Raw genomic sequence first — 24537 nt, forward strand, 5'->3', positions numbered from 1 at the left:
CCATAGCTATTATGTACTTATTGTTATAAATGCTGCATAGATATACAGCTATGCAGACAGACATACTATAGATATAAGTATTCTTAAGGATTCCTGAAACAGCAAGATCTATTTATTCTTTTGCTCAAAGGCTTTTCTATTATAGCTCATCCTGACACATTCAGATGGTATAAGTATTATTCTGTGTGTATTTTCTCAAATTCAGTGAAGGGGGGGAAAAGAGCACTATCATCCTCAGAACTGAAGCAGAGACATAAAGGTCAAAACCACTTATTATTTTACAGCATTCACTATCAGCAGTCTAACAGCTGACTTTTGAGTATACTCAGCTATATACATATCTGAAGCTCCCACTGGATTTAGCTATTACTAAAACTTTGCATTTCTGAAAAACAGGCCTCAAAAGTCACAGTCAGATACCCAGAAAATGAGGAACACGTAGTAAATAACAGTCTGTGAAAAAATTAGTTTAAATTATTTGCCTGGCATCATAAAGGAACTTAAGGGCAAAAGCAAAATGAGTGCCTTGGGAGCACTTGACAGCCTTAGTGATAACCATACCTTTCTTGCCTGCAGACTCAGGGTTTAACACTATAGCTGTTCTCATATCAGCAATAACGAAAGCAGTGATTGATTTCAAGCTCTAGGATTTAGCATCACAAATTTGCATTCAAATGTTACATTCCAACTTGCATTAAGAAACTAAATTATATTTTACTGATGATAATAATCCTCTTCCACTTCTATCTGAATAACTTACAACTCTTCATTCTTAAAGTAAAAGAAATTAAAAATATAAAATACAGAAAGGCTCCAGAAAAAAATAAAACCAAACATTGTCCCACAATACGGATTGAATTTGCATGACATCATGTTATCCTGAAGCAATTACCCTCTGCCTGTGCCAAAATGGCACTGGGAGCAGAAAGGATAAGGCATTTGCAGGCAGTTCAACTCATGGTTCATGAAAAATAGATGGTAGTGGATACCTGCCTGACTGCTTGTCATGTAAGCAAACCATAATTAAGAGACGCTTCTGAAGAGAACTAATGACCTGTCAACACTTTACACTCACACAGCACCATTGAAGCACCAAGACACTGAATTCGAGCATTAATTTACTACTCCGACAAGGCAGGAGTTCGAACACTGCACTCTGATATACAATGGGCCTTTTATGTGTGAATGCATGCTTTTTGTAACATATTGAATATATTGTAAATATAATTTTTAAATTGGGAGCTGTTTTCAGAGGTGCACAGACAAACAGGAATGATAAAACAATAATTTGCACAGGCAAATTTTAAAAGTTTATATTTGCAGCCTTGATGTCTTCTCAGTACTTGTTTTCTTAGATTAAATTTTCCAGATTTCCAGTGATAAGAAACTATGAGTCTGATACATAATGTGTAATGTCTCATCGGACATTCCTATATAAACAGAGAGAAGCATGGTTCAGAAACACCAGAGACCTATCCCAGCTATTTGACTTGATAAGGCTTACTAGCTTGGGACATTCAGATAATCCAGCTCCATTCATGCCATGTACATGCATGAACGGTATTCCTTCATATTTTACATTACAGTGTTGGTGCAGGCAGATGAACTGATTCTGCATGCACCTCTATCCTGGCTTCAGCTGTGATAGTTTTTTTCTTAGTAGCTGGTACAGTGCAGTGTTTTGGATTTAATATAAGAATAATGTTGATGATGTGCTGATGTTTTACTCGTTGCTAAGTATTGCTTAAACTAAGTGAAAGACTTTCAACTTCTGACCTGCCAGTGAGAAGGGATGTGCACAAGAAGCTGATGAGGGGCCAGCTGACCCCAAACTGGTCAAAGGGACATTCCACACCATATCACATCAAGCCTAGTATATAAACTGGGAGGAGTTGGCAGGGCGTTGACAACTGCTGCTTCAGGATGTGGTGGGCATCAGTCAGTGTGTGGTGAGTAATTGTTCTTCATTTGCATCACTTGGGATTTATTTCTCTCTTTTGTTATTTTCCTTTTAATTACAATTTTTTTAATTACTAGTAGTATTAGTATTATTATAATGATGTTTTATTTTATTTCAATCACTAAAATGTTACCTCAAGCCACTAGTTTTCTCACTTTTGCCCCTCCAGTTCTCTCCCCGATCCTACCGGGGCAGCAGAGGTGAGCAGCAGCTGTGCGTGCTGTGCCACTCAGTTGCCAGCCAGGGTTAAACCATGACAACGTCCCAATGTAAACATGTAAAAAGCACACATAATCACTGAAAGTATCGGATCTATTACATGGACCTCAACCATTTAGAAGTATTAGCAGCAGAAAAATAACGTCTTTTCTATGGCTCAAATCTATGAGATTTCTCTTCCCAGAGATGGAATAAGGACTGAACTGTACAGAAAAACTACACTACACTGCATTTTACGTAACGAGCACTCAAAGTAATGTAGTAAAAGCCCACACAGAAACACGCAGTGTAAAATTATCACATCTTCTCTTAAAAGTAAAGTGAGTTAAAAACCCAGAACTGCAACTTTTTTTTTCAAATAAAGATAATATTTTTCATAATTTGGAAAAAATTACCAAAAATGTCATTTTGATTGGTTTGGAAATGAATCTAAGAAACTTACCACTTCTAAGGCCATCATACGTTCCTAGAAATAAAGTATAAGAAGCCATTAGAAAGTAAAGAATATAAATGCAATACAAGTTGAACAATGATGAAAAGGATTTATCCTTTTCATTTTTTTTTTTTGCTGGACATATGTATGGTATTTTGTAAAAATCTCACTGAATAGGATTTGCTGTACTTAATTGGAACACTGACTCATTTATTACACTATCTCACTTAGAAATTTGTTCCAAAGAAAAGAAACGAATTAAGAAAGAATTAAAAAAAAAATTACTCCATGATATATTTTTTCAACTATTACTATTAGATTTTAAATACTGTTGATTTTACCCTTATGTATCCCAAAGTTTTATTTCTTTTTTTTGGTCATCTATTACTTGTAATCTAGCATACTTTGGAGTTCACGTCACAGCAGCATCTGGTTTAGTTTTCTTTTAGGCATTTCCTTAGAAAACTAAAAAGTAAACTCCATTTCATTATTCTGTTATCCAGATATAGCTCTGAATAATGTTTTATTAATAACAAGATGACATTAGTTGAAGATTATTGTCAGACAAAAATAAAATGCAAATAAAATAAGCTTGAGTTACTTTTAATCCAGCACAAAATACAGAGAACAGAGAAACCATAAATTCACTGTAGATATTTCAACATTGCATTTAGAAGTACTTTTAACAAAAAAAAAGAAGCTATCTAATATCAAGATAATGTACTCCGGCACTATATTCTGCCCAGGTATGATTTTTAATTAATCGAGAAAACATACATTCAAGTGTTTAGTTATGTGCACGCTTAGAATACCTGACCATTAAGACATTACAGGAACTGTTACCTGGCTAAAATATTACCTTTTTGAAAAAATGGAAGAGGATTTTTTTCCCTTTCCTGAGTGGATTAGGCTAAGAAGCCTTATACTTTTTCCTGTTCTACCCCTCCCTAACAGGTAAAAATGATTGTAACAAACTGGATTTATACCTGCACCATCTAAAGACAGACAGACATGTCTGAACTGACTTGACTATTTTGGAAGCAACGGTTACAACAAAAATTTCTTAGACCAATGGAAGTACTTGGGAGCCAGAAACAGTTCTTGCCATTTACAAGAATGCAAAATTTTTTTTCTTTTTTTTTTTTTTCCAAGACTAAGCTGGAATCAGTTACAAAGACTCTTCTGGAGTTACTCCTTTCTTAAACTTCAAAATAACACAGGTCTATGTACTTGTGTAAAACTAGTATTTACATATTGTGTAGATATACATATGTGTAAAATCATGGATGATTAAAGACCCTTTATTCAAATAATCTTTTAAATAAAAGATATAGTCCACCCTAGGGAAATGATTAAAGCTTATTCAGTGAATTATGTTTGGGATGAAAATTATATTAGTTTTCCTTAGCTGTTTACAATAGTTCTGCCTTTGATTACAATTCTAAATCATAGGCAGAAAGTGAGACAATTTATTGTAGGGAAAAATAACTGCAACAAGTGAGGCTGAAAAAAAAATAGCATCTGGAAAAGACTAACTCGTTTGAAGATGTACAAAAAAAACCAACAAGACTGTTCAGGAAAGTAAGTAGAAGGAAATATCTAAAGGGAAAACAGGAATGCTCACATAAACAAGTTTGATGAAATTCTAGTACCCTATCAAAATTCAACTGTTTAAAAAAAAAAAATGCTAACATTTTGCCAGTAGTGGATACCACTAAACTGGCTCACACTGGAAGTGCATATGCAGTGGTTTGAAACTCCCTGTGCATAAACCAATGATAATAAAACAAACATAAAGAAAGGAAAAAAAATGCACTCCTCTTATCACATGAGAACAAAATTAAGACAAAAAATACTGTGGGAAAAACTCAAAAATATTTGAGATTCTTGTTCCTCCACAAAATTGCAGTGGCTGTTACAAAACTGTGGCTGCAACAAAAGCAAACTCATTACTATCAAAAATGTAGTATTTATAGATCTCATAAATTTGTGGTGATGGTGAACAGCAATCCATATATAAATTTCTTCACTTAAAAAGGACTGCTTAGAAAAAAATAAAATTCTTTGAATGACTGTATTAGTAGGATGATTTCAGTGGTACTGTTTTCAAAATCACTCACGTATTAAAGAAGGCACATGGTCTAGCTCCCAAATTCTCAAAACTGAATAAACTCTTACAATCTCAGCAGACAATTTTCTCAAGACTAACATGTAATGTATTAGGAAATTTAACACGGATAATTTGTACATTATCAATGTATTTATATTTTCAAATTAAGAGTCTGTATTTTATTTTATTTTTTTATTTCACTAATTCCAAAGTAAATGAAAATGGCTTGCAAATGTTTTGCCAGAGAACATCCACGCAGCTGAATATTGTAATTATCATGCATAGAATATTATTTTACTGAATGCAATCTTTTGTAAAATGGAACAGTTTTCACAAAAAGGAAGGCAAAAGCTTATAAGCAGAGCCTTTTTTTTTTTCCCAATGAAATAAGAAAATAAGAAAGGTTATATTCTTGGGTTGGCTATCAAAGAGAATGTAGAAAGTGATGTAATCTCCTCATAAGCTAAAAATTGTATTATGATGCATATGAGCACACATATAACAACAGAGAGCAAGCATGTGTGCCATGGGAGCATAGATTTTATAAAGAACATAGACTAACTCTCACATATAACTATATAAACTCATATATAAATACATATTTTTGTACAACATAGAAGCTCTAGCCAAAAGTATGCAACATATTTGAACTGAAAAAACAGAAACACAGCAATGTCATGCCAAGCATTAGCCTCTTAGTGCCCAAACCACTCTTTTTCAAAGAACTGCACATATTACATAGTTTCCATCTTGACACAGAATACAAGACAGGTTATCATAGAAAGATGTAGTTATAAAGATTTCCACTGTCTACTTAATGAAATATGATTTTGTCTTTGTTGTACTAGTTGCAGTTCAACACACTTCCTTGACTAGAAGAACACAGGAAAACTCCTTGCCCGATATTTCCAGGAACAACTCTCAATTTTTTTTTCCTCTTTTCTTCTGTCCTTTATGGGTTTTCAGCTGATGGTACTATAGAAGCAGTAATTGCAATTCATTCAATTATTTTGAACAAAAAATGCTCTTTAGCTCCCCTCAAAAAATGAGCAAACTAAAAGCATAATAAAACATACATCCTTAGCTGCGAGGAATATTCTGGTTACCTGACACAGAGACATGGCAAAGAACTTCAGTCATTATTTGCCCACAGCAAGACACTGATTTCTGACAGATTTCCTCACGTCTGTAACTTTCTAAGACTATGGTCAGCGTTTGCAGCTCACATAACAAGAAATAACTCCTTCAGCCAAGATAATCTGACTGCTGTGTTGTCCATAGTCTAAAAGATAGTCTTTCTGTTTACTCATTTCCTGAATGTGCTTCACACATATGGCTGTTCAGGCCACAAACAAAATGAATCAAGGAACAACTTAGTACGTATCATTCTCTTTATAAGTAAGATACTTACCAAAACAGGAACCTAAGAATTGTAGACAATAACATAACAACCACCAACGTAACCTATTGTCTACTGAACTAAGGACTAACTGAGTAGGACCTAATATCAGGGGAATCCTGTCCAAGGACCGTAGGCCTTGGGGACAAGGAGTACTATTTTGTATTTGCTAGTATTTAAGAAATTTGCTCAATTTCACAAACAATTACCTTCTAACAACCTACTTCAATGCAAGCATTCACATATTAACCAACTATACACATATTTTGCTGAACTGGGGCTCAGAAAAGACAAACATTCCTTGTTACCTGGTTAACAAAAGGATAAGAGTACCGGTTTCAGGTTCTGGAAATGGCATGTTTAAAGAAACTCACTTTCCTCTTACTTCCTATGCTTTACATACTGAAGTGAAACAGCTTGAGGAGATTCAGCCATGATGAAATGAGTTGGGTTTTATAACCATTTGCTAGCAAATTTCTACATGTTCACTCACTTCAAGTGATTTGAATATTACAAGAATAAAGGATGCCAGACTGGGAACATTTTGAAACATATTGACTAAGCTAAACATAATGTTATCTAGAAAAATAATAGATGCTTTTGCTAAGTACTTTGACTGTTAAACCACGGGCATCTTGCTATCAAGCATTTGAATACAAAAATAGCAGTCACAGCAGTACAAGTCACACACTTAACCAGACCTGTCAGGGAAGGGCATAAGGGTATTTGATCAGGAACCTGACAGACCATCAGGAATACAGGCAAGCACATATATGCACACAAGCACTATTATGATGCAACTTTCTGCTGTATAAAATTACTCCTCGCTCAGTCACAAGTAACATCTTTAGAACAATCTGTCAACTATAGAGCTTCACGTGAAAGCAGATGCAGAATTGCTTCACATGAAAGGAGATCTTTTTACATGGAAGTAGCTAGATACACCACCTGTGTAAACTGCTTGCGCAGACAAGCTCTCAGTCTTGTTGAACTTGAGCTGCCAGAAAGCTAGGCCAAGATTTTTGTTTGAACAGGAAACAGCTGTATTGGCGTGTTGTGTAACTTTTGGGTCTTGAAACTTGTTTCTTCTTACTTGATCAAACCCTTTCTACACTAAGTCTTTGATACCTCTAGCCCTCAAAATACCTTCTATTTATTATATGAGAAGAGAAGGCTTATGTTCAAACAAACTCCTATGGTGAAAACAGGTTAATACATAGTTTGATTTTTCTTAACCGCCTTATCTTCATTAATTCCCTCATAAATATCCTGCTTCCAGTACACTTAAAGAATAGTGCTTCACTGAAGCACTCTTCATATTGTACTTATACTTTTTCATATTTATGCTGGGTATTGTTAGCTCTCATTTATGGCTAACTATTTTCACTCTGTATTTTGAAGAATGCATACACTACCCTCCCTAAAACCCCCTGAGCTTTGCTTTTCTGGCCATTGTCATTTCAAAGGAGTATGTTGTCTTGGACTATAATGCTTAAATACTATTCTAAAGCTGATCCTATAGTAAATCTTACTTTCTGAGCACAAATCTGAAGTGCTTAGCACAAGCAGCTTTACTGCTAGATGCTATACAACAAAGATTTACTATATGGTATCAAACACTAGCATATATCAACTGGTCCCTTCTTCCTCAGGAAGGTGATTATGGATATTTAATGTTTCAGAGATTTAAAATACTTACTTAAAATCCTTTACTTTAAGTTTTATTCAGAGATACAGAAGAAAGCAACACAGACCAGAAAATCTAACTAATGGAGTTCAAGGTCCTGAGAGATATGCAGCAGGTGAGGAGTACAGTCAGAACCCTACATTTTAGGAAATGAAACTTGTAGCTCTTCCAGAAGTCTGTCACTAGAACCCTCTGGGAAACCGGGGACAAGTGAGAACAGAGCTGGCAAATATTTTAGGATGCTTTTCACAGGATGCGAAAGTACTCAGTCCCCATATGTAGGAAATCAGGCAGTGAATGGAAGAGACCAGCATGGCTGAGTCGAGACCTATTGGTAAAACTGAAGACCAAGAGGAAACTGCACAGGCAGTGCAAGCAGTGACAGGGAACCCGGAAAGAGTATAGGGATGTTGCCTGGTTTTGCAGGGATGGGGTCAGGAAGGCCAAGGCACAGCGGGAGGTGAACTTGGCAAGGGAAGCAAAGAATAACAAGAAGGGCTTCTATAGATATGTCAATCAGAAAAGGAAGGTTCAAGAAAGCATACCCCTACTGAGGAATGAAAATGGTGACCTTCTATCAACAGACGAGGAAAAGGCTGATGTACTCAACAACTTTTTTGCCTCAGTCTTCACTGACAACCTCCTCCTCCCTCCTGGGTCAATGGACAAAAAGATGGGGACCAGAGGAGTAAAGCTCCTCCCACTGTAGGAGAAGATGAGGCAGGTACATGACCACCTGAGGGACCTGAACATATATAAGAATATGGGAGCTGATGAGACACATCCTTGACTCCTGAGGGGATTGGCTGATATGTTTGCCAAGCCACTCTCCATGATATTTGAAAGCACGGGAAGTCCCTGGTGGCCAGGGACTCAATACCTTGTGGTCAAGGGAGCCGATTCTTACCCTCTACTCCACACTTACGAGACCCCGCCTGGAGTATTGCGTCCAGTTCTGGAATCCCTAACATAAGAAGGATATGGAACTCTTGGAGTGGATCCATAGGAGAGCCACAAAGATGGTCAGAGGGCTGGAGCACCTCTGCTATGAGGACAGGCTGAGAGAGTTGGAGATGTTCAGCCTGAAGAAGAGAAAGCTCCAGGAAGACCTTATAGTGACCTTCCAGTACCTGAAGGGGTCATACAAGAAAGCTAGGGAGGGACTTTTTACAAGGGCATGTAGTGACAGGACGAAGGGGAATGGCTCTAAATTGAAAGGGGGAAGATTTCAGTTAGACATTAGGAAGAAATTCTTCACAATGAGGGTGGTGAGGCACTGGAACAGGTTGCCCAGGGAAGCTGTGGAAACACCCCTCCCTGGAAGTGTTCAAGGACAGTTTGGATGGGGCCTTGAGCAATATGGGGTAGTGGGAGGTGTCCCTGCCCGTGGCAGGGGAGTTGGAACTGGATGGGCCTTAAGGTCCTTTCTAACCCAACCCATTCTACGATTCTGTGATTCATTTTTCAGTTTTGAATGCAGATTTGCACTGTTTCAGTGCAAACCAGCAGTATATAACATAACAGAAGAACTTCAGTATACAGGGTGACTTAAAAGCAGCAATTTTTTCGCTGATGGACTGGATTTATTGACTGATAGGAGAATGCTGACTACTTTAATCTTGTCTAATGTACAACTTAATTGGTGGCAAACTCTCAGCAGTGAGTATTGCTAGCTATGAGGTTGGTATTTGGCTGCATGTGTTTCTAAAGCCAAATTTAAGATACAAGGGAGTTCAGAAAATCCTAATGTTGTAATAAAATTTAGTAATTTTAAGGGTAACAGAAAATGCAGCTAGTTAATTCAATAAAAAGTATACCTGGAGAGTTCCCATTTCTTCCTCTCTTCTGAGGGTCTTCTCTAGTAGCTCTGTAAAACGAAAAATGGAACCTGTAAATTCAACTTCCCATCTCATGACCTGACAGAAAAAGTATCGTGTAAAACAGTCAGTGAATTTTTTGTTCTACATTTTTCACAACATTCCTTTTCATCTGATTAAACTAATTTATTGGATGTGTCAGTGATAGGACGGTTTCTAAGTATGGCCTGTTGAGGTGAGTAAAAAACAGCCACAAGAAAGTTTGAAAAGCTAGCCTATATTTAAATCAATCTTTTGATTTACTCTTAGAATTGAATAATAAAATCAGAGATCCTCTCTGAAAATTGAGTAAACCAGAAGCAGATCATCAATGCTAGGCAATAAAGTGTGAAAAGTTACTCCAGGTTAGTTTAACAAGCAAGTAACATTTCCTGAAGAATCATGTGCAGACAATTTTGACTACTATCAAAATAACTACTTTCTTTCACTAAAATAGAAGTTTTCATATGAGCAATAGCCAGTTCACTGTAACAAACATCAGAAAAAAATTTAATAGTCTTTACACCATAAAATTCTTTTATCTGTATTTACTTGTGTGACATTTACACACATTGTCCCATACATGCACATATGTAACATTTCACATTAGGAATTACTTTCTGTTTGAGTTCTGTGGGATGTGTCACATTAGTTGCTTTTCTATTTTATTTAATTTGCATATTTTTACAATTAAAATTATGGTTTTGATTAAGCGTGTGTTTAGAATTACGGGAAACCTTAAAATTATAACTTCATGGAGAGTAGGAAAAACAAAAAGCATTCTAGGGCTTAATACTGTTTGAACTACCAGAGGTTCACTCATGAGTTTTGCATGAGAAGAGCACTACTCTAACTAAGCTAGAGACCGACTTTGAGTCAAGATATGCCCCAGTTTGCTTGCAATTATGAGATTATGAAACCGTCTTGACAACCACATAGGACTGAATTCTGTTAGTTCCCCCAGCATCCAAGTACAAAACAGCTAACTGAAAGTACCTTTACTTGCTTCCTTAACCACTAAAGCTTACTGATAAATCTATAGTTAAGTTATCCAAGATTCGCTAAAGTGATTTACGATAAAAACTAGCTAAAACAGTCAAGCAACATGAATTTGCCTTACTTTGTCTAATCTTTCACTTTTCTTTCTCTTTTCTTTCATTACAAAGCCTCCTTGTGAAACACCCTAACCTGTTGCTTTTTTTTCTCATTATTTATTATCCATTTCTGATTGCACACAGATTATTTGAGACTTATTTTCAGGCACTAGTCCTTTAAAGGAATGTAGATAACATGCACAAAATTTCTTTCACAAGCAGAGAGATTGACTTACTCTTCTTTCTTCCAAGCTTCTATACAGTTTTTTTTCAAATACTTTCCTAAAATTAGTAAAATGACTGTTTCTTAATTTTCCTTTGGCAGATTCATGTTTATCTGGATTAGTGTTTGGTATGCTTTTCCGTACAGTGACTCAACTGCCATATAAAATACTGTAGCTAAATGTGCTGCCATCAACATTAGTTATTTCAAGAATTTGGGTTTGGAAAGTGTCTGTCCTGTATGCTTTCCTTGGGTATATTCCAGTATTGTAACTAAGTTGGTAGAAATCAGTATTGTAATACAAGCTTTAAGAAAAAAAAAATTTAGGAGGGAGAAATAAACCCATGAGCAAGGGATGAGAAATGAAAGATGCTTCCCCATGTTCCATCTGACCAAAAAAAGATTCTTTTACTTTATTTTGCTTTATTTTCATTCTAATGCAATACTTGAGCATCTGTTGTACAGACAGGATTATTTTAAGTGAGAAGGATAATATTGCACAGTTCTTCTCAAAGCCCTTTTATAAATGTAAAGTAAGTTGAGCTAATTTCTGCTAACGGTCTCTAAATTTGAAAGTTCTGCATCTGAAATTAGGAATATCTAGAATCTATTTACTTTTTTATACCACTGCCTAAACTGGCTGTCCTGCAGGATGCTTCATAAAATTCTGTCCCCAAAAGGGCAAGCGGTGTTATTTAACTGACAATATATAGCAACTTGACGTTGCCCTTTATGACCTTATATTTAAGAACCAAGTCCTACATTAAAACTGATGATTCCATGTAGTACTCCTTCTAAAATTATAGAATGTTTTCTCCAAAGCTAAATAAGAAAAATCAATACATATTAAAAAGCTTTACAAAAAGTCCTATATAAATAAAGCACATTATCTCATTCTTTAAAACACTGCTATCTATAACAACAGAATCTCTTTGCTTACTTGCTTGGAAAACTTCTGTTGATTTGCTTTATAATTTGTAAAATGCTTTCCACAATTAAGCCCTTGTGCAAACTTGTTTTATATACTCAATGCCAGAAATGTAATATAGCAAAGATGGTCACTAGCTCTACTGAAGGCTCCTTTCAGTCATCCTGTGAACAGCCTCTAAGTTTCTCTAACTATGACTTTATTTTCCAAAGAAAGTTGCACAGTGTCATGAGTTTCTACATCTGTGAACATTTCCGTCTTTCAAGGCCAGGCCTAATGTAATCATAGGGTTCTTATTTTTTTTCAAAGCAATATATCATTACTCTCTTGGGGTGCAGAAGACATCAATGTATAGATTGTCTAGAAGGATCACCATTAATGAAAAAGTGTTACAAAGGCACTGTAGGGCATTGAAAGTTCTTCCCAAAAAATGAACAATACATCAAAAAAGACAACAAAACAAATGACTTTTAGAAATATATTCATCAACATTTTTTTTTTTTATTTTTAGCTCAATATGAAGGTCACAATCCTAGAATGAGTTATAACCAAAAACTATTCAAAATACCAAATATGTTTCAGTTGCTTGATACTGCTGAAAATCTACAGCAAGATCAGGATATTGTCTGCAAAATTAGGGATCATATTTCTATGTGGTTTTGCGAAAGTAATTTACTGACAGCGGTTAAACTCCAGGCGATCAAAGGCTTGTACCTCATTTAGCTCTGTATCAGTGAATACCAACGGAGTGTCCTTGCAGCTATACAACTGTGGCTTAGATTTATCTGATCAAACTTCCAGGAAATGCACAAGTTGTTTAAAACAATCCATAAGAATCATTATCTTTTGCAGTTTGCCTGACACTGAAACAACATAGTATGCAGCAATATATTGGAAATATTAGCCTGGAGACAAAGATTTAATATTCCATCATAACTCTCAGATAAATGAGGAAAAAAGATATGAAATTATTCAGACAAACTTTTCACACGTGCAACACAGACTCCCCAGTTGTAATTTTCACTGCTGGTAAAAAGTATCGAAAAATAGATTTAGGAGCAGATATTATTTACTGACTGGAATTAGTAAAATACAAGTGTATTATCTTATTTAACTTAGCTGATCCATTATTGTGCCAATAACTAACTCTAAAATGTTAAAAAGCAGTTCAACTCCCTTAACGCTCTGTTGGGAAGAACAATGACATGAAATGGGAATTTGATTTTACATAACCTTTACATAAATCCTGATAAGTTGATTTAAAATTCACAGACATATTTAAGAAAGAACTGAAGAGCTTTCATTTATTTTTAAGAGGGAATTGGATTTTTAAACACTGCATGGCCTCCCTTTTTAAGAAACTGAACATAGTGATAGACCACAATCTGCTTCACTTTCTCTGTGAAGACTGAAGTGCCAGAGAAAAGATGTATTGGATCAATATGAGATTTGTATGATCATTGTTAAGAATTTAAATCTGGTACCTGCTAATACACAACTTGTTCTAGCAAAGGAGAATGCTAAATACAGAACTGTACACAAAACTAGTTCTTAATCACAGATAACTAATTAGAGAGCAAAAAGCGAGAAATCACTTCACTAAACACCTTGTTCATTTTATCGTTAAATTTGCTTTGATCAAAACTTGCAGCTATCATTTACCTTTCAAATAAACATCCCATGGCTTTTAATCATTGTTTGGATACGTTTCGCACAAAGCTGCCAAACAGATACTGCGGCATTCCTGTGAACAAGGCAGCCAAGCAGGTTTCCATCAAGTCTGAGGGAATTTTCAGCAGCAGAATAAACCAGTTTCTCACAGCTAGAAATTACTTATCTTGCACGTCTGTACAGCAAAGATTAATCACATATCATATAGCTTTCAAGTTTTTTCACTTTACACATCGAGTCTGACTTGACTCTCTACTTTTAGGGGTGAATTAAGCTGTTTCTAGCTGAACCAGTTTAAACAAATGTTTCAGAACAGATACATTAATGGCAAGTAGAGACAGAATAACTGCAATTTCACCCTGTACCTGTTTTAGTATGAATCTGGTGAATGGCCTCACAATATCGTGACAAAGGTCCAGAAACAATACCAAAAGCTGTTTCCACGAGGCTGGACCTTTGTACAGTCAGGCCAGACACCACAAATCACCCTGGCACTAAAACAACTGTGATGTAAAACAGTACTGGGACTTGCTTCAAACTACCCTAATTGAAACAGTACTGCCATGCACATAAGCCATTAAGGGAATGTCTACATCTGTGTTGTTATCTTGAAAGAGCTCTACAGAAACAGGCATTTCTTTGAACCTTAAGTTTTCCTAGAGCAGAAAAAGACCCATAAATTGAGCATTTCAGGATGTGTTTATATAATCCCAAGCACAATTTATAAAAGTAAATACATCTCTGAAGTCAAAGGTGATGCTTTTTTACTTGAATACAGCATACAATACCTCTAAGATACAGAACAACTCTGTCCTACTAGTTTCACCCCCACCATATTCACAGGTTTCATAAATAAAGATGAAGGAGGAATAAATCTCTTAAGTTATTATTTTCTTCAGAATTCTATTTAGATGCTTAATAGTTTTCATTTAACAGTTTTCATGGTCAAACTCAATACTCACTACATTATTTATTTTTTTTATTTGTATTTTCCAAAAAGGTCTTAATATTCATTTTAATACTGAAAGGAGCTTTCTAGTCTATTAACAAACTATTACATTAAGATCGAGTTCATTCCACTAGCTTTGAAGATTATAATTCATTTACCACCACGGTCATCAATGTAGTGCTCATCACCAATAACAATGAAAGATCAGTTTATCTGTATTTAAATCAATAGTTTTCTTAACCATGTATAAAAAGACCTCCAAATTCAAAGGAATACCATTTAGAAAAAGGGATGCCTCTCTGCCATATCCTTTCCCTTTATAAATTCTAGCAATTTATTTGCTACTTTAGTCTTCGGTCAACATTTCAAAAAGAATATAACTCTTAGAAATAGTTTTATTTTTGCTATGGAACTTAAACCTAAAGTGGTATATTTGCATTAACCTGAAGCAGCACCAACAATCATAACAGAGAACAGAAAAAAGGCATCTGAAGCCGAGAGAAAAGGAAACAGTTCACTGTTTAGATTCCCCAAGAGACTTATTGCTATGCAGGAAACAGAATATACTGTGTTTTCTTTCTATTCCCCGAGGCTTAGGCAGGTTTGATATTTTTAGCACAACTTTTATATGTTCACATCTCCAGTGCTGGCCTGCTCTGCATCTCCTCATTTGCAAAGAAGTTAATCCCTTTTGAAAAAAAGAAAGGGATAACATATCGAAGGGAAATACAATCATTTTGGAGGTTGCAGGGACAACAAAGAAGTGCAACTTAAGAATATTTTTCTATTCCAGTCATGTCTGTGCTCATCACTCCATGAAAATTTTAGGAATCTGAGGTATCTTACTGAGTCAGGCCTAAAATCACCCAACCTACATCCATTCCACTTCAGGCAGTAAGCACTAATGAGCATTAATACAGATGCATTAAAAACAAAATAGTATTATTTACTTTAATGACACCTTCCATCAAGTATGAGAATTCCTAAGCAAAATGACTGCTTTGGGAATATCCACAATCTATCTGATCTTCATGAACTTGAATATTTTTTCATTGAACCTATTTGTTGTTTTGGATATCAGAACATTTTGCAACAATGATTTTCTATAATTGAAGAATGTAGCATTTAAAAAAAGAAAAATAATGCTTCCTTTTACTTTGAACTTGATGCCTGGACTATCAAAGACTTTGTTACATGTATAAATCTTGCTTCAAATTTATTTCCTTCAATAATTCTTCCTTAGGTTGCACACCACTATTTCTTCTTAATTATCTATTTACAGTAGAGACACAGAACAAGTATATGTGGCATATTATTCCAAGAGAAGCTCTCCTAGGTGCAGTGGATCATATCTAGAGACCGTACTGTGGCACTTCAGTCATTAGCGATGTGTACCAAATAACCTTAGAGGTGTGCCAAACACTTCTTTCTAAATGAAAGAGGATCTGTCCACATGTCAATGCAAATCTTTATAGAGATCTGTCATCTAGAGCTATGAATGTTTCTCTAGACAGCTACCACTATTATAAATTCAGAGCTGGTCTCCCACATATCGTTTGTTCTCTGTAGTAGTGTCCAAGTAAGTAAACTGAACTCCAGAACAGAATAAAGGGTCTCCTCTAGAATCCTACAAGATAGTACACCAAAATCAACAAAGCAGCATATGGCTATTAACTAAGATGAACACCGAGAAATTGGTGAGCCACAACTGTAGAGATATAGAACATCTGTGTGGAAAATGTGATTTGCTCAACTTTTCCCTAGAGAGATGTAAAAGCATACAAAATCAGACCACCTATATTGCAGATTTTGGCAGACTCATTAATCAATCAACTTGTCTTGGTCCCAAATAGCCACATTTTCTTGGCAAGAACTACATTTCCCCTGCGAAATAGCATTCTTGTACTATGGAGTTTAATCTGTTTCATCTGCTGTACGATGACACCACCATAGCTTTTCTTGTTTGAAGCCTTTAACTAAATGGTGATTCTACTGACAGATAAAATCACAATGGGCTGAAGTTCTCTTTAAGCCTCTATGTAATGACTTCTTCAAGTTTGGATATATATTTCTCAATAAATTAATGATTTAAATAGAAAAAAGAATTTTCTTGTCTGAAACAAAAAACTGCAGATGTCAAGAACGGTATAATGACAAAAAAAACACCGAAAAAACACAAGGAAATCTGATCCAGTATAAACAAACCCTTAGCTGAAAGGCATGGCTTCTGCCATGAAAATTAAAACAGGGCACACAAGACACCAAGAAAGCAGTCATCAAATTTTAATATTTTTTTTCATTCCTTTTTAACAAGTAACTTGGTTGGCTGTTTTGAAAACAGTTTGGAGTTTCAGGATGCTGCCACTATCTGGTTACAAATTAAATATATAGTTATTAAAACTACATCCATAAATCTGCAGTAATCAGAAGGTTGCTATGAAGATGAAAAACAAATGATAGTTATTAGGTGAATCTATCCTCAAATCAATGATTTAAACAATACAAAAAAATCCCTGTGTAAAATTATATCTGTCAGTCATCATAGTAATCTTTTACACTAAGGTACCAGTGATTAAACAAACCAGAAGGCTACAGTGTTAATATCACATTTTTTTCCATTTAACATGCTCAAGTTAAGAATGAAAAACTGATAGGATGTAGCAGGAAAAAACAGCATTGTTACTGCCTACGCTCTCCTCTTATGTGAGCTAGAGAACTTTGTCCTGCAACTTCAACACTTCCAATCAACAAAATCCAAACCTCAAATAAGAACAACCATGAAATTCTTTAAGTCATTGTAGGTTCTGAGCTGTCTTCTACTTGCAGGTAAAAGACAGAATGTTTTTAAGTGCAAAATGAACATTCTTCATAGCAAGCAAAATACTAAGTACCATCAAATTATTATTTGAATTTCCCTACCAGAGAAAGGAATTACAAACTTCATCTTGCTTATTATCAAAAATATACATACACTTGGTATTTGAAAAGAAACACTTAAATTGGAGTATGTTGAAATGCTTTTCTTTTTTTTTACTGTTTACTAAAATATCTACCAAAATACAAAGATTCTTACTCTTCTTTCATATTCTCCTTAGACTGGCATGGCTTGACTACAATCATAGAAGTCTCTTTTTAGTTATAACTAAGCATTGTTTCTTATGATGAAAGAATACGATAATTGAGGAGATCACTGAGATTCACTGAATTTAGAAATTATTTTAACACTCAAGAAACTCAAAGACAACAGAAGTCACAATGGAGTTGATGTGAATGGAAAAAACCTGATTCACTGGCTTTTCGCAAGCATCTACTCCATTGCATTTAGTGACTGAAATGCACAAATAAGTCGCTGGCAGGAGTATGTAAACAAAAGTATAAATAAAACACAGTGTGACAAAAGGAGCCCCTTTTTGATCTACCAGCTTTAGTGTATAGGTAAGAAGGATAGTAACTTGGAACAGTAACTGCAGTTACTGGTCATTCTGGAGTCTATGGCTTTTTCAAGTTTTTTTAAAGATAACACTTTTCACTTGAGTGAGAAAGTTTAAGTATCCACAAAGGTTTAAAATGGATATTTTCATTGTTTCAAAGGTGTGCTAGCTGAAGATGCTGTAAACCAAGTTAGTAAATAGTTGTTAGAAATGATACTAACAATATCATCTCTAAAAGAGTCTGATAAGTAACTTCTTTTTGTATTATCAATGCTTCTGGGCTTCAAGCGCACATTGCCAGCTCATGTCAAGCTTCTCATCAATCAGTAACCTCAAGTCCTTCTCTGCAGGACTGCTTTCAATCATGTCATCCCTCATCCTGTACTGAAATTGGGGACTGCCCCAGCCCAGGTGTAGGACCTTGCACTTGGCCTTGTTGAACCTCGTGAGTTGTCATGTATACAGGTGTTGATTACTCATGTAGAAGTAACATGCTAACTAGTACCAGAATGCAGGTGAAAATGTTCCTATTGTAAATAAATTGTTGTATAAATAAATTATTATAATATTTTTTAAACTAACGCACAATGCTAGTGAATAAATACTTCAATTTTACAAGAGGATGAGAAGCCAGCAAACTTTTACCCTAACAGACTAATAGCGTGTTTATACTACACTGAAGTGCTTTATTTAAAAGACTTAGCTTAAAATAAGCTAGTTTGGGTGCTAATACTCGTGTAATTACTCCTACTTTACGTCCCACGGAAGCTACTGCAATCCCAGCTGAAATGATGCCAGCACAAAGTGCTCCTGTTCCACTAGATATGGTCAGATGACATCACAGATTGCATTTGCAGATTGCGTTTGCTAAAAGGCAAGGAAATCTCTTTGCTCTCTGCCTTGGGCACTGCATTGCTCTTGCTTACTTTGTCCCTGCAAAAACACTGGACCTAGACCTTCACAAGGGCAAACTAGTTCATTGCAGTGAGAACAGTCGATACTGGTAAAAACCACAGATAGTCCTACATGGTTATTAGCGAGTAGATTATGGTTATAGAAGGGATCAATGAGAAGCACACCTGAAATCAGAGAAGAAGCAAGTAGCACAGATGGGAGCAGGAGAAATAGAAGCAAGAACTTAGTCCATCGTCTGCAGTGAGATATTAAATGGCACAGTTGATTCGGAAAATGCAGTCTGCTACACTAATTCATTACTATCTTGGATTTCTATAAGCTGTAATCAGATCTGTCTGTACCACAGATCTACCCAAGCTAAACAACCAATGGCTTTTTCTTGCATAGTTTTGACAAGGAAAGCAAGCAGGAAGGAAAGCAAGCAAGAAGGAAAGCAAGCAAGAAGGAAAGCAAGCAAGAAGGAAAGCAAGCAAGAAGGAAAGCAAGCAAGAAGGAAAGCAAGCAAGAAGGAAAGCAAGCAAGAAGGAAAGCAAGCAAGCATCATATAAAAAAGAATATAATAAGAAATGTTCTCAAAGTGAGGACTTCAGAACCGGGGACATTTTAAAAAGACAATATAGTTGAACATTGCGTTTTGTCACTGCATACAATCCATAATTGTTACAATTCTCTCCTGAATGGAGAAACATTTCCTTTGTAATGATGAATAAAATCTAGGAGTACACAGAAAGAAATTGAAACTTAATTTGTTTTCATTCACCAAGTGCAAGCTCTAAAACATAATTTGTCATTTCTTGTTTTAGAAAATTATGTTGATATGTTTTAGGGCATAGCAGCTACATAAAAATCATGATATGGCAAATATAAACAATAAAAAAGGAAATTGAATGCCACTTTCTTCATCGAGTTCTCTGTCTTAATATCCTAGGCTTTTCTTTTTTTGATGTTTATCATCCAAACCATATTTATGCATATCAGAAAATTTCCTTTTGCCTACATGTGAAAGGCAGCTGTGTATTTTAATGTAAAAATACACAGAACTATCTGGGACCTAGCAGCTAAGGAAGGGTCAAAGATTAAGGGTATCAAGTTTTTTGAAGCAGTCAGTACAACCCATTCAAACTGAAGTAACTGAACAAAATGAAGGAGGCTGTCAGCTGCAAAACAGAAAGCTATTCTAGCTAAGGACACTTGCTACTTGAGATGAGTAATTTTTTGGAGCTTAGAAGCATATTTCTCAATTGAGCTATTTGAAGTTCAGAGCTAAACAATCCATTTGCAATTTTTGCACCAAAAGACAGAAGATAACATAGGAAGCTGAAAGATATTGGTTCCAAAATCAAGTTTCCCTACCAATCTCAGGGGGAAAAAAAAGGATCTTTTAGCAGCTTGGGTATTTTAATAAACTGCCAAAAGAGCAAAGTACACAAAAAAGTTATAGCTCTGTGGGATTCAGTGCTTCAAAAATACTGTAAGAAAGCTTTTAATTCTAGTAGGTGGCCCTATGTATCACTAAGGCCCAAATAGCTTCTAAAAAATGTTTACTTGAAGTAAGCATACACACATAGAGGTCAGCGTACCTCACTGCAAAACAGAAAACTTCCTCAAAATCACAGAAGTTCCTTCTTTGTAATAAGACAGGTATTAGAAACAACAATATAATGCAATTAGCAGTTACAGAACACCTCATCTCCCACACATGCTTTAGAAGAATACGCTAAAAACTCTAAGCTCTTATTTCTAATTTCCTCAACTGCAATTAGGCTTTCAGATTCTTCCTTGGTGTGGCAATCCTCTTGTACTGTCCCATGGAAACTGGTGATATACAAATGAGACTTACCAACTCAGCTGGTAAACATTTTTAACTTTTTGTGACTGGCAACATTTCACTTAACATCTAAAGCCCTGTTTTGACAGTTATAATATCTAAGTGCAATAACTTATTTCCTCCTTGTAGCTATATGCGAAAGTCTACAGTATAACAATCACAGAATCATAGAATAGTTTGAGTTGGAAGGGACCTTCAAGATCATTGAGCTCCAACGCCCTGCCATGGGCAGGGATACCTCCCACTAGATCATAGAATCATAGAATCACCAGGTTGGAAAGGACCCACTGGGTCATCGAGTCCAACCATTCCTAACACTCCCTTAAACCATGTCCCTAAGCACTTCATCCACCCGTTCCTTAAACACCTCCAGGGAAGGCGACTCGACCACCTCCCTGGGCAGCCTCTGCCAGTGCCCGATGACTCTTTCCGTAAAGAATTTTTTTCTGATATCCAGCCTGAACCTCCCCTGGCGGAGCTTCAGGCCATTCCCCCTTATCCCGTCCTCAGTCACTTGGGAGAAGAGGCCAGCTCCTTCCTCTCCACAACCTCCTTTCAGGTAGTTGTAAGGCTGCCCAAGGCCCCATCCAGCCTGGCCCTGAACTCTTCCAGGGATGGAGCATCCACAACTTCCCTGGGCAACCTGTGCCAGTGCCTCACCACCCTTATCATGAAGAGTTTCTTCCTAATGTCTAACTGACATTCTCCTCCATCCAATTTAAAGCCATTCCCCTTTATCCTATCCTTACATGCCCTTGTAAAAAGTCCCTCCCCAGCTTTCTTGTAGGCCCCCTTCAGGTACTCCTTTGTGCCTTCTCTTCTCCAGGCTGAAGAAGCCCAACTCTCTCAGCCTGTCCTCACAGAACAGGTGCTCCAGCCCTCTGATTGTCTTTGTAGCCCTCCTCTGGACATGTCCCAACAGCTCCATATCCTTCTTACGTTGAGGATTCCAGAACTCGACACAATACTCCAGTTGGGGCCTCACAAGAGCAGAGGATCACCTTCCTCAACCTGCTGGCCATGCTTTTTTTGATGCAGCCCAAGATGTGGTTGGCCTTCTGGGCTGCAAGCACCCACTGCCAACTCATGTCGAGCTTCTCATCAATGACCATCCACAGATCCTCCACAGGGCTGCTCTCAATCACATCATCTCCCATCCTGTATTGAAGTCAGGGATTCCCCTGAACCAGGTGTAGGACCTTACACTAGGCCTTGTTGAACCTCATGAGGTTCACACAGCCCCACTTCTCCAGCACCCAGGTCCCTCTGGATGACATCCGGTCCTTCCGGTGTGACAACTGCACCACTCAGCATGATGACATCTGCAAACTTGCTGAGGGTGCACTCGATCTTGCTGTCTGTATTATCAAGGATAATATTAAACAACACTGGTCGCAGTATGGACCCTTGAGGGACACCACTTGTCACAGATCTCCATGTGGACTTCGAGCTGTTGACCAATACTCTCTGAATGCGACCATCCAACCAATTTCTTATCTACCGAACAGTCCAGCCATCAAATCCATCTCTTTCCAATTTCAAGAGAACGATGTTGTGGGGGACCATGTCAAAGGCTTTACAAAAGTCCAGATAGATTACATCTATTGCTTTCCCCATGTGCATTGATGTAGTTACCCCATATGTGGTATAATATATTTATTAGGCCCTGTGAATGGCAAAATAAACTTGTTTTTCCACAAAAGAGAGCTGCTGGCAAAGGGAGCAGCCGGCAACAGACAACTGCATCTGGTAAGACAGATGGACTGGGTCATGGTCTCACATCCATATCAACTAAGTGACACCTGGGGTGAGCCAGAGGCCTCACAGTCTGGTGAAAAGTTTACTACCTTACCTGATGGATGGGTTAACAGGTCTGGACCTCTCTTCCTCCACCAAGAAGAAATGCCTTGATAAGATCACATCTTGATAACTGCATGCCTCTGACGCTGCCAGATGTTTCCTCAGAAAAATAACTACTAACTTGAGTTTTACTGTTACTTGTTTTATATATAGGTATATATGCTCATTGTTAACCAGTTATAAGTGTTTAAACAGCAGCAAATTTATCAAGGCAATCCTGATATTGTTTTAATCTGTCACTCCAATTAAACTACTTACTGCCTCCAGCGTTGCTGATGGTATTGCTGCAAGTGGCTGCTGGCTGTCCCATTCAGACCACAAATCCCTGAGGAAACTCTCACATGTAACTGGATTCTGACTTGTGGCAAAAACACGTATAAGCATATACACATAACCCTTTAGTCATAAACCACTGACCAAGTCTGAGACTAGAAATTGATCCAGGCACACCCAGGCTCCTCCCTCAGGGGATGCTGAGAAGGCAAGTGGGTCCATTTTGAACTTCATGACTCAATGGGAAGGCCTCCTTAGCTACCCGTCAGAATCTTACCTGTTTAACACGACAGAAAATTGGCGTAGCAAGCAGGGTTGCCAATGGCTAAATTGCTGCCTAAATACGTGTGCACTCTCCCTCCTTAATAGAATAAGTTCCAATGTATTTTAGAATAAGTAGTGGGTGGACAGCTACTAACATACCGTCCCACAACCTCTCTTCCAGTAGGTTCAGCATATCGAGTTGGACTGCCTTTGATAAGGCTCATAAGAGAGTCCATCTATCTAAAGGCAATTTCTAATCTCACAAGTGGCTCAGTTCACGGACACGTAAGCTAACACAGCTCCTCTGTAGTGCATCTCTGACACAGAGACTACAGAGCACATAACACAAAAGAGAAAAACTTATCTGGCATGTGAAAGGAAACTAACACAACTAACTACTGCTGACTGCTCTCTCCCTCCCCCAAAAAAAGCAGATGCAGAACTTCTTCAAAATCAGAGACTGAGGTGTTAAAAGTATCATTAGCCTCTGAAAAGGAGAGAACTCAAATTGCTGAAAGCCTTAGGAAGCAAAAAAAAAAAAAAAATAACAAAACCAAACAGCTGCAAGCAACTCAGATCTTTTACTAAGCCAAATGCCTTCCTCCGTCTTGGTCAAATAAATTCAGATCTGAAAATATAGGACTGAGACATCTGGCACGATAATTGATGATCGGGTGGAAATTTCTGACCTCCTCCCAGAATCTTTTTCCCACAGCATCTTGCCCTTGGCCCAGTCACAAGATCTAACTACCTGGCAAAGAAGAAAACCCATGCAAACTCCCTGTCCCAAGGACTAAGCTATACAATGGGACTTTGACAAAATATCACAGATGTTTTCTACTCAGTGTGCGATAAGCAATTACAAGATATTGTCTGTTCAAAGCATGCACCTTTTAGCAACATTATCTAGAAAATATAAACCTTTAGCTGCTGCAATTCCAAGTAAATTGATTAAGGTGCCACATCCCCTTGCCTTGCTCATCTTCTGTATTGCTTATTTGCTCTGTTATCTCTCTGGAAGCATCCAGAAGCAGCTGGGGGTGAGGGTGGGGCTGTGGGAGGGAGGTGTCTCCTGATACCTTTGCGAACAGCAAGGATTTTTTTTTTTTTCCTTCTTCCTCTTCACCTCATCTGCTTTTCCTCTATTTACTGCCTCCCTCCACCACAAGCAAACCACAAATATTAACCCTGTATCTTTGCAGGTGATTCTATAAGCCAATGCTACATGCAACTTCCTTCAAGTATGTCAACATAATAAAAACCAAACTGGGGAATACCTACAAATTTTTGACAGTTGTTTAAAGTAGATGAGTGGGAAAAGACCTTACAAAAGGATGAACGATCTGGCCGTTGAACAACCACACAGGGATTTTCAATAATGTAAATGGTAAAACAGCATACGGACAAGCTATATGAAATTTAATAGAAGCAATCCAA

General features: G+C 36.9%; 1 protein-coding gene across 6 annotated transcripts in view; it reads right to left on the reverse strand.

Moving 5' to 3' along the window:
* Positions 1-24537, reverse strand: part of CEP128 (centrosomal protein 128) — a 133262-nt gene that overhangs the window by 33893 nt on the left and 74832 nt on the right. For 5 of the 6 annotated variants that reach the window (XM_009561329.2, XM_054068814.1, XM_054068815.1 and 2 more), the window contains 2 exons: positions 9626-9675; positions 2622-2645 (listed from right to left, as the gene is read on the reverse strand). In XM_009561329.2, the coding sequence (XP_009559624.2) occupies positions 2622-2645; positions 9626-9675 (74 nt within the window). The remainder of the gene's footprint in view (positions 1-2621; positions 2646-9625; positions 9676-24537) is intronic. The other variant, XM_054068813.1, reaches the window with a different exon arrangement.

This window comes from Cuculus canorus, chromosome 5 (genome assembly GCF_017976375.1).
Source record: "Cuculus canorus isolate bCucCan1 chromosome 5, bCucCan1.pri, whole genome shotgun sequence".
In the NCBI taxonomy this organism is placed as follows: Eukaryota; Metazoa; Chordata; class Aves; order Cuculiformes; family Cuculidae; genus Cuculus; species Cuculus canorus.